The sequence below is a fragment of the Molothrus aeneus genome, chromosome 3, assembly GCF_037042795.1.
Source record: "Molothrus aeneus isolate 106 chromosome 3, BPBGC_Maene_1.0, whole genome shotgun sequence".
NCBI lineage: Eukaryota > Metazoa > Chordata > Aves > Passeriformes > Icteridae > Molothrus > Molothrus aeneus.
This window is the reverse complement of record NC_089648.1, coordinates 37863208-37872562: the sequence shown is the minus strand read 5'-3', so window position 1 is coordinate 37872562 and position 9355 is coordinate 37863208. Positions and strand designations below refer to the sequence as shown.

The window sequence follows — 9355 nt, the reverse complement described above, 5'->3', positions numbered from 1 at the left end:
CCGTTGCAAAGTTTCACCCATGTTTCTCCTCTCTTGCCCGCAGGAATTCGCGGGCGCTTGCTTCTCCTTCCTACACGAAACAAAGCCTTTAACTATCGACCTGTTTTTCAGAAGTATGCTTTTATTTAGGTGGGACGGCGGGTGGCTATTTTCAGATTTTTAAAAAGTTACTTAGGTGGGATGGTTCGAAACCATCGCCGTCGAGCATCTCGGCTGCGAAGGCGCTGCCTGTGCTGATGCTGAGAGGCAAACTCTGCCACTCTTCCCGTGGGCGGGCTCACGGGCTCGCTAAAAGCGGGGAGTGCCCGGTTTGTGCAGCCGCTGGACAGCGCGATTCCACTCTCGGGCTCATTTTTCCCGCAAGGTTTGTCGCTGCCAGCTGCACCCTTCCCTGCAGCAGAGGTTCCGCCAAGGGGGCAGGGGCAGGTGCGGGGGGAAGCAGCGTGCGGGGCGGGGTGCTGCTGTCAGACTTCCCGTTTTTTCCCTTAAATATGAATCCGCGGCGGGAGCGCCTCCCGTCCAGCCTGCCCTCCTGGAAGCGGACCGGCGGTCTCGCAGCGCCGGGAGGCGGGAGGGTGCCGCGCTGGCCGGTTGTGAGGCTGTTGCCGAGATGGGCCATTTCCTCCGCGGCTGCCGGAGCCCCGGCCCCGGCGGCTTTGATAGAGGTGCAAACATTTGGGGGCAGATTTACATAAAATAGCCGCGTTTAATCCCGCGGGCCGCAATTAACATCACAGGCTCCCGCGGGCCCCGTTCTGATATGGCCGCGGGCGGCCAATGGGCAGCGCCGCGCGCGCCCATCAAAGGCGCCGCCCGCCAATCAGCGCGGCCCCCCCGCCGGCGCGCTGATGTCACCGGGGGGGCGTTTATGGCGGGCTATAACAGCGGCCCGGCCGCTGAGGGCGCGGCGAGGCGCCCCGGGCCCGGCTCGGTGTCGCTGCGGCCGTGCCAGCCAGCAGCCCCGCGGGCGGGAGGGCGGGTGGGCGCGGGGCCGGGATGAGCTCCCCCGGCGCGGAGGGCGCGGGCAAGCCCCCGCAGTACCGCGTGGACCACCTGCTGAGCGCCGTGGAGAGCGAGCTGCAGGCGGGCAGCGAGAAGGGGGACCCCACGGAGCGGGAGCTGCGCGTGGCGCTGGAGGACAGCGAGCTGTGGCTGCGCTTCAAGGAGCTCACCAACGAGATGATCGTCACCAAGAACGGCAGGTAGGGACGGGCCCCGCCGCCCGCGCTGCCTCCCCGCCCCGGCTCCGGGGGGCGCGGGGGTCCCGGCGGCGGGACTCCCCCCCTCGCGCCTCCGTGTCGCCCCGCAGGAGGATGTTCCCGGTGCTGAAGGTGAGCGTGTCGGGGCTGGACCCCAACGCCATGTACTCCTTCCTGCTGGACTTCGTGGCGGCCGACGGGCACCGCTGGAAGTACGTGAACGGGGAGTGGGTGCCCGGCGGGAAGCCGGAGCCGCAGGCGCCCAGCTGCGTCTACATCCACCCCGACTCGCCCAACTTCGGCGCGCACTGGATGAAGGCGCCCGTCTCCTTCAGCAAAGTCAAACTCACCAACAAGCTCAACGGCGGCGGGCAGGTAAACGCCGGCACCGGGACCTGCCGGTCAGCGGGGCTCGCTCTCTCCTTACTGCTCGTTTTCATCCTTACCAAACATATTGCGATGGGTCGCGCTTCTCCCTGTCCCCGCAATTCATTCATTCATTCATTCATTCATTCATTCATTCATTCATTCATTCATTCATTCATTCATTCATTCATTCATTCATTCAGGAGAGCGTCTCCTTCCACTGAGGATGAGTGCCTTGATGTTTTATCACTTTGTCTTTTTTTAAAAGCTCCTTCTGGTATGAATATTTGCTAATGTCAGTGGTGTAGTAGATGAATCTTTCTAAGGCTGACTTATCATTGATGCATTTGTGACTCTGTGAATGCTTTGTCAAGTAACAGGGATGAGGATAACTTGTGCAGAAAGTTGTCTGTCCTCAGTGTGCCTTTCCTTCTCTCACAGCTTCAGTTTTAGGCTTATTGCTTTGTCCACCTTTGATGGAAAGATGGATGCTTTAAAACCTGAGTGTCCTTTGTGCCTGGCAGCATCTGCCGCCACTCTGTCGCTGCTCACCTGCTCTGTTTGTTTACAGATCATGTTGAACTCCCTGCACAAGTATGAGCCAAGGATCCACATTGTGCGAGTGGGTGGCCCGCAGCGGATGATCACCAGCCATTCCTTCCCAGAAACCCAGTTTATAGCTGTGACAGCCTACCAGAACGAGGAGGTGAGCACAGCGGGGAAGAGAGGCTGCCACTGCCGGGAGGTTTCCAGTAGCAATGCGTGCATGTTACAGAGCAAAATAATGGATCTCCTCTTGCGTTTTTCAGTTCTTCCTATGCTTTTTTTGAAGCTAAATACAAGAGATTAAATTAATGCATGAAAAAGCCCTATGAATGAGTTATAGAACAAAGTTTTGAGCATTGTTTGTCTCATTATGTACTGCAGATTCATTATAGAGGAGTAATTTTAAAAGACTCTGTGGGGCAAACAACTATGGTAGAAAAAACAATTGTTATTTTGAGCTACACAGTGAAATTGTTATTTTGAGCTACACAGGGCACCATTTTTGGAGCAGCCCTTTTTCTGTTACTCAAATGCATGTGTGTGTTGAATGAAGTTGTAATTATCAGGTTTTCTGAGGTTTCTTTGATGTCCAATCTGCTCTGGTTTGAAATGTGAAGATTTTTATAGCTATTTAGTTTACTTCATTTCTTAGATGTTTCCTTAGATGATCAATGAGCTCAGGCTATTCAGTGTTTCAAAATTTGGCAGAGAGACTAACTTCTAGTGCTTTGATAATACTTCAGACCTTAAGGAGCTTAATTCGTGCCCATCAGTTGCTTTTATGGGTCTACTTTTATTTCTTCAAAAATCTGTGGTTTTACCAACTTCACTGGATAGTCTTAGTATCGGTATGATAATGAATGGTGATACATGTGAATAAAAGATATTTGTTGTTGTTTTTAGATCACAGCTTTAAAAATTAAATACAATCCGTTTGCAAAGGCATTTCTTGATGCAAAAGAAAGGTGAGAGCTCTTAACTTAATTCTAAAATGTAGATTTTTAAGATAGATTTTTGAAGACAAATTCTTAACTAATATGGCATGGTTTCTTTTATAGGAGTGATCACAAAGACATGATGGAAGAAGTGGGGGACAATCAGCAGTCTGGGTATTCACAGTGTATGTTTCATTGTGCATCATGAGCATGACTTTTATTTCTTCCATCTACTCTGTGTGAAGTTAAGCTAAACTTTGAGGCCAGTGCTTGGTAGCTGGTTTGTTAGCTCATAGAAAGCAATGTTACCAATTTCTGTGGTTGTGCTTCATGCATGTTGATGTTTGTATAAACACTATAATCTCTGTGTGTGGTTAGGATTTATTGCATTCAAAACAATTTAATAGAATCCTGCCTTTATGTCCAAAAAGACATCTGCCTTTTTATACAAGGACAGCAATGTTCACATGGACATGGAGACAAAAGTTTATTTCATAAAACTTACTGAGACAGTACTCATGTTTTAATTACTGTAAGAAAATTATGGGCATTTGCTTGAAGAAGTTATTTCAGATGACTGAAAAGCAGTTGTGTCTTAATGATTTCTGTTTTAACAAATTGACAACAAAATGTAGCCTAAAAGGGATGGGAGAGTTGATTTACAGCAGGAATTTTTGTTTCAGAGAAAATACTTTTTAAGAGGAGTTCTTAGCAATCTGAGAAACTTCAGAGCTTAGCTATAGGTCGAGGACCCCAGAGAGCAATTTAAAACTGAATACTATGCTAACAATTACTGAGCACACACTACCTACATATGGGAGGGTTTAACAATTTCAGTGTTTCCTTACTGTGGTTGTGGCTAAATGGTGATTTAAAAAACAAGTTAACTTGACACAAGACTTTTTCTCAGCTGCTATCTAATTTCCCTCCATAAGAGCATTTATCCAAGTTGTAAAGATCCATATTTTTCAGCTGCGTTGAGACTCAGCTTCCTTTCCTGAGTGTGCGTTTCCTCGCTGTTCAGTTGTGTCATTGCTGTGACTCTGTGCCTGGCTGCCCTGCCCAGCCCTCTCACAGAGCTCTTGCTCCCCCTCAGTAGGTAGCTGGCTCATTCCTGGCAGCGGGGCTCTGTGCCCCCCGGCCAACGCCCACGCGCAGTTTGGAGCCGGGCTGTCGCTGTCCCCTGCCCACAGCTGTGACAGGTACTCCTCGCTCAGGAGCCACCGGCCCGCGCCCTACAGCAGCCCCTACGCGCACAGGAACAGCTCCCCAGGTAAGGCTGCAGCTCTGGGAAAGGGGGCCCTGAGCCCAGGACGTGTTCCCAGTGCCTTTGGAACTGGGGGTCTGATTCTGTTGGCTTATCTGAACTGGGGTTGTGGGTAGTGTCTGTCTGTGAACATCCCACTGCTGCATAGATAGAAATAATAAGGAGCTGAGTCAGCTGCAGAGCTTTTAAAAAAGGTGTGCTCAGAAGTAGCCAAATATCTTAAGACTTAATATATCAGGCACCAGGTACTTCAGGGTGAAAAGGGGATTTTTAACGGTGGGGGTTTTTTCTTTCTTTCTTTCTTTCTTTCTTTCTTTCTTTCTTTCTTTCTTTCTTTCTTTCTTTCTTTCTTTCTTTCTTTCTTTCTTTCTTTCTTTCTTTCTTTCTTTCTTTCTTTCTTTCTTTCTTTCTTTCTTTCTTTCTTTCTTTCTTTCTTTCTTTCTTTCTTTCTTTCTTTCTTTCTTTCTTTCTTTCTTTCTTTCTTATTTCTTCTGGCAAAGAAGAATGGCTAAAAATTTTAGTTTTCCAGCTGTATAGATATTGAAGGTTCCCTTTAAAAAATATTTATTATTTTGAATTATGAAGTAATACATGGGCTTCTAGATGCAGCCTGACCAATCTTGTATGTAGCTTTGTAGTTCATTTTGAAGTGGACAGCTAGCTCTCTGTGAACTTTTCTTGCATCTTGGAAATTTTGTGCAAGACTAAAAAAAGGATAAAATGGTGTTCTTTCTTTTCCTCAGCCAAAAACTTCCTTCCCTTAGCTAGCTATGACAGCAGCTAGGGTGACCATGGGTGGCTGTATGGCATTGCCTTTATAGCTTCCTAGTGCCCCTGCTGTGTGGGTCACAAGCCAAGTAGTCTAAGCCACAGTCCAGTCACTCCTGATGGTGCCTGAGGCAGATTTCAAGGTGGCATGCTTGGCTCAAAACTGGGATGTGTGATCCAGTGATAGCCTTGTTACCCAGCTATGCCAGACTGTTACTGCCTGTGTAGGTGATGGAGATGGAAGGTCTCCAGGTGACAGTGTAAATAAAGAGCCCTCCTTTTCCCACTGACTGTGTAAAATGGCATCTGCTGAATTAGCAGCTGGCTTGCAGACAGCCTTTTGGCCATAGGCCCTTCATAGAAATAAGATTTTGCAGTTATTAGTGGAGCAAAACAATACATCAGGGTAGTGCCAATAAAGGTGTGAGCTGGACACAAATGGTTACTGGCTTTGTTTTTTTCTGTGTGTAATTTTGGTTGGTTTTTTTTCCAAGGTAGTAGTGGGGAAGGGTGGTTTAAACCTCTTCATTGTATTTGAATACAAGATTGGTATTTGGCCTGATTCTAGTGTTTGTAAGTGATCGTGTGTTTTCCCAGCAGCCTATGCTGACAACTCCTCTGCCTGCCTGTCCATGCTGCAGTCCCATGACAACTGGTCTTCTCTGGGAGTTACTACACACACAGCCATGCTGCCCATGGGTCACAGCACTGGCACAGCTACCAGCTCCAGGTAGGAGTCCAGCCCTCATATCCCTATATTGGTACTTTCTCAGAGGAAAAGGCTGAAAAAGGAGGTAAAGAGTCACCAGCATATTGGAAGCCGTTTTGGCCATTGGTATGAACCATTAGCACTCCGTGGGGCACTGAGAAGGACTATCCACAAGGAACACAGATTGAAGAAACAGATTTTTTTTTTTTTAATGTCTTGGTTCTGGAAATGTAGATACCTGTGACAGCAATATTTGATAAATTAAGGATTGTAAATTACTTAGACAAACATAGATTGAATTTGAGGATGCTCTCTTAAGTTTCATCTCTCTTATGTATAATGGTGTTAAAAAAATTTATTTTCTTTATCCCTTCCATTTTGGCTGGTCACAGCTTTCCCAGCCATCTCCATAAACCTTTATTCTGCTACAAATGAGGGAGCAGTCAGCTGTAGTGTGGAGAAGGAACGCACAGTTGGGGCAGTAATTCTTTACTTAAGCATTGACACACTAACCAGCATATCATGGGATTGTACATGTGGTGAAAGTCTTTGATATTTTGTGATCGTAAAAAAAGAATCTTTGCTCCCCTCTGTACTTATTATCTTAATTAAACTTTTGAATCCTTTAGCAAAAATTCAGCTTGCATTTAGTCCCTTAGAGCTAAACTTGAATTTTCAAAGAGCTGCAGAAAAGGTTGTAAAAATATTTGATATGAACTACAGAGGGACAGGATTTGGACAGCTCTTTTAGCAATTCAGACCTACCATTCTGTGTGTAGAAAGCATTTTTGCATTTGAACCACGCACATGGACTCTTAACTGTTAATCAGGATATGTACTACTACCCAGTATGAGTTAACTGTATTGCTGAACATATTTTTAGTCCTAACATAGATTAATTGAGTAAAAAGGTCCTTCTAGCCCTTCTTTCTCTGTCTGATCCCCAGGATGCATATTTAGGAAGTTGCCAAGTTCCTGGAGTTTCAATTTCTGCAGTGAGTTGTTCAGGAGGTAAAACCAGTAGAAATGGAACTGTGAAATATCAAGGAAGGCATTTCTGCCACCCCTTTTGTCTAACCCTCTATCTGTTGGAAAATAGGGAAGTTCAGTTTATTTGCGGGGGTGCCATGAACACAAATTGTGCCTGGGGGTCCTTCCTGCCTCGCAGTGTCTGGGAACTGCCTAGGGAGTGTCACTGTTTGCAGCAAAAGGACCTGGCCTGGGGGCTGTGTCGTGAGCTGAGGAGCTGCCAGCAGGCACTGGAGTCACTAATAACTGGTTTTGCCTGTGCCTTTCCTTCTTCCAGCCAGTACCCCAACCTGTGGTCCGTGAGCAACAGCAGCATCACGCCGGTGTCCCAGCCGAGCGGGATGTCCAACGGGCTGAGCTCCCAGTTCCTGCGTGGCTCTCCAGGACCCTACTCGGCCCTGCCCCACGCGGTGCCAGCAGCCTCCTCTGCCTCGCCCCTGTACGATGGCACAGCACCCACCGACCTGCCCGACAGCCAGTATGACACCTCTGCACATGCCAGGCTGGCACCCACATGGACACCTGTCACCTCCCCTTCCATGTAAACACAGGCCTCTTCCTCTGAAACACTTCTAGCTACCGAATTATGTTAGCTGCTCAATCCTCAAGGAGGAGAGAGGAGACGTGAAGGAAACTGCAACCAAAAAGCATCTGTACTGCTCTGCATAGAGCATCCACATTATACCTCTTATAGTGAACTGTGCATCACTGACTTCATGTAGAGTTTACAAACCTGGTGAGTGTGCAATTCTGAGAGCAGATTCACTGCTTTTAATATTTTTTTTTATTTTTTAAAGTTTGATAGACCTAAGTTTTAAGATTTTTACGTGGATTCCAAATTTCTTGGTGTTCTGATATATTTGGACCTGAAATTTGGCATCATTCTTAAGTTACTCCTAACTGTTTTTCAGTTAGTTTTTTTTAAATGGCAAACTTAGCTATAGTCATGAGAAGATTTTTATTAACCATCTAGTTAGAAGCATTCTGAAATATGCACAAATGTAGCTGCAGAGTGAAGTTTTTGGAAAATCATGTGCACTAACACGTATTTGCTTCACAAATACGTTGTGTTCTTAACGTATGCTTATTTCCTTGCTGCTGAATTTATGTTGAGACAATCTTTGAGAACTATATTCTTCCCAATAAAAACAGTATTAATGTTTGGTCTAAAAAGTTTTACCCAAAAGACTTTTGGAGGTAAGTTTTGCTGTTCGATCATACAGGTTTCAAATACCCACCAGCTTAGCTAAACATCTCATTTTCAAATAGTGTCTAATTAGAAGTCCTATCCAAAACCTTTTTGAACCATTGGAAATATATCACTTGATGTGTTTTGTTTTTTTTTTAATCTTTGGCTCGGGCCTTAAGAGAAGGAATTCAACACCTTGGGGAATCATTCTAATTTATTTTATTTCAGTCTTGTACTCTGATCTGTATTTATTATTTGGTAAGTTACAACTTTATCTTCTACATATTAAGATATGTAAATAATCCCTCGACCTACAGTGTACTCTAAGACAATCATATGTGGGATATGTCACCCCATGGCACATGGAACAGCATGGATGTTAAGTAGTTAACTTACTGGAAGAGGGAGATCTGCAGTTGCCAAGGTTTTTGCACAAACGTGCAGATGTACTAAAATTGAAAACACACTGACTGCTTGACTTGCTAGAAGGAACAGGTCTTGATAAAATACTTGCTTCATTGCTGATATGAACTAATGTGATCCAAATTCATGATGCAGGCTTAACCCAAAACATTGGCTGAAAGTGTGCCCTTAGACGTGTCTCTGTCTCCCACTGAATCTGGCAAATACATATCCTGAGGAAAGTGAGTTCTTTTGCATAAGCCATAATAAATAATTTGTATAATGAAGTGCCTAATATAGCAAAGCAAATTCTGTATCAGGGAATTCCTTAACTCATTGATGTGTGCTTATGTGCTACAGTGGCAGCTTTAAGATGAAAAAGCAAGTATTTGCCACCATTTTGGTCTGTTTGGTACCCTTTGGGCAGGTTCCTGCACCTAGGAAAGTTTTGGCAGGGCTTGTTCCCTGCAGAGACAAGACTCCCAGAGGTACTCCAGCAGGAGACAGCATCAAAAGTGGATGGCTGCACAGCCACATCCTCTGTCAATATGTAAATAGTGATCTAAGTGCTCCTATTTTATTGTGAAGGTAAATTGTGTAAATGATGTAAGTGCATTATTATTTAGACTGTTTTTTAGAAATTAGCAGCATCTTTCATTGTGAGGTTTTATACTTGTATTTTGGAAGTATAATTTAAGTTAAGAAAAAAAAAGTAAAGATTCTTAAGAAAAACTCAATGCTTGATTTTCAGTTTGTGGGGGTGGTGGGAAGGGTGAAACAAAAGCACATCAGCCATATTGAACCTACAGTGTGCCAACCTTCCACTGAGTGGTTTCACAAATGATTCCTGTTGCACGTCACCTTCTCTCTGTGGGCGAAAGTTCAAACAGTTCTCATCCCCTGCTTTCTCCACCCCTGTGTGTTTCTCCCTTGTTTTGGTAAATC

At 45.5% G+C, this 9355-nt stretch overlaps 1 protein-coding gene across 2 annotated transcripts; it reads left to right on the top strand.

The window, feature by feature from the left end:
- Positions 1–996: 996 nt before the first annotated feature.
- Positions 997–9145, top strand: TBXT (T-box transcription factor T). 2 transcript variants are annotated; one of them, XM_066545625.1, is made up of 8 exons: positions 997–1202; positions 1310–1574; positions 2137–2271; positions 3015–3076; positions 3170–3231; positions 4143–4319; positions 5682–5811; positions 7097–9145. In XM_066545625.1, exons 1-8 carry the CDS (start codon positions 997–999, stop codon positions 7362–7364), a joined length of 1305 nt encoding a protein of 434 aa, XP_066401722.1. In that variant the 3' UTR covers positions 7365–9145. The 2 variants fall into 2 exon arrangements, with proteins under 2 accessions (XP_066401722.1, XP_066401721.1); XM_066545624.1 differs by having other exon boundaries at positions 5679–5811.
- The last annotated feature ends 210 nt before the right edge of the window (positions 9146–9355 follow it).

Excerpts from the sequence above, each read along its gene's own strand:
- TBXT (XM_066545624.1), top strand. The coding sequence starts at position 997 with ATGAGCTCCCCCGGCGCGGAGGGCGCGGGCAAGCCCCCGCAGTACCGC. Across the intron at positions 1,203-1,309 it reads ATCGTCACCAAGAACGGCAG|GAGGATGTTCCCGGTGCTGA; the intron begins GTAGGGACGGGC and ends GTCGCCCCGCAG. Across the intron at positions 4,320-5,678 it reads GCACAGGAACAGCTCCCCAG|CAGCCTATGCTGACAACTCC; the intron begins GTAAGGCTGCAG and ends GTGTTTTCCCAG.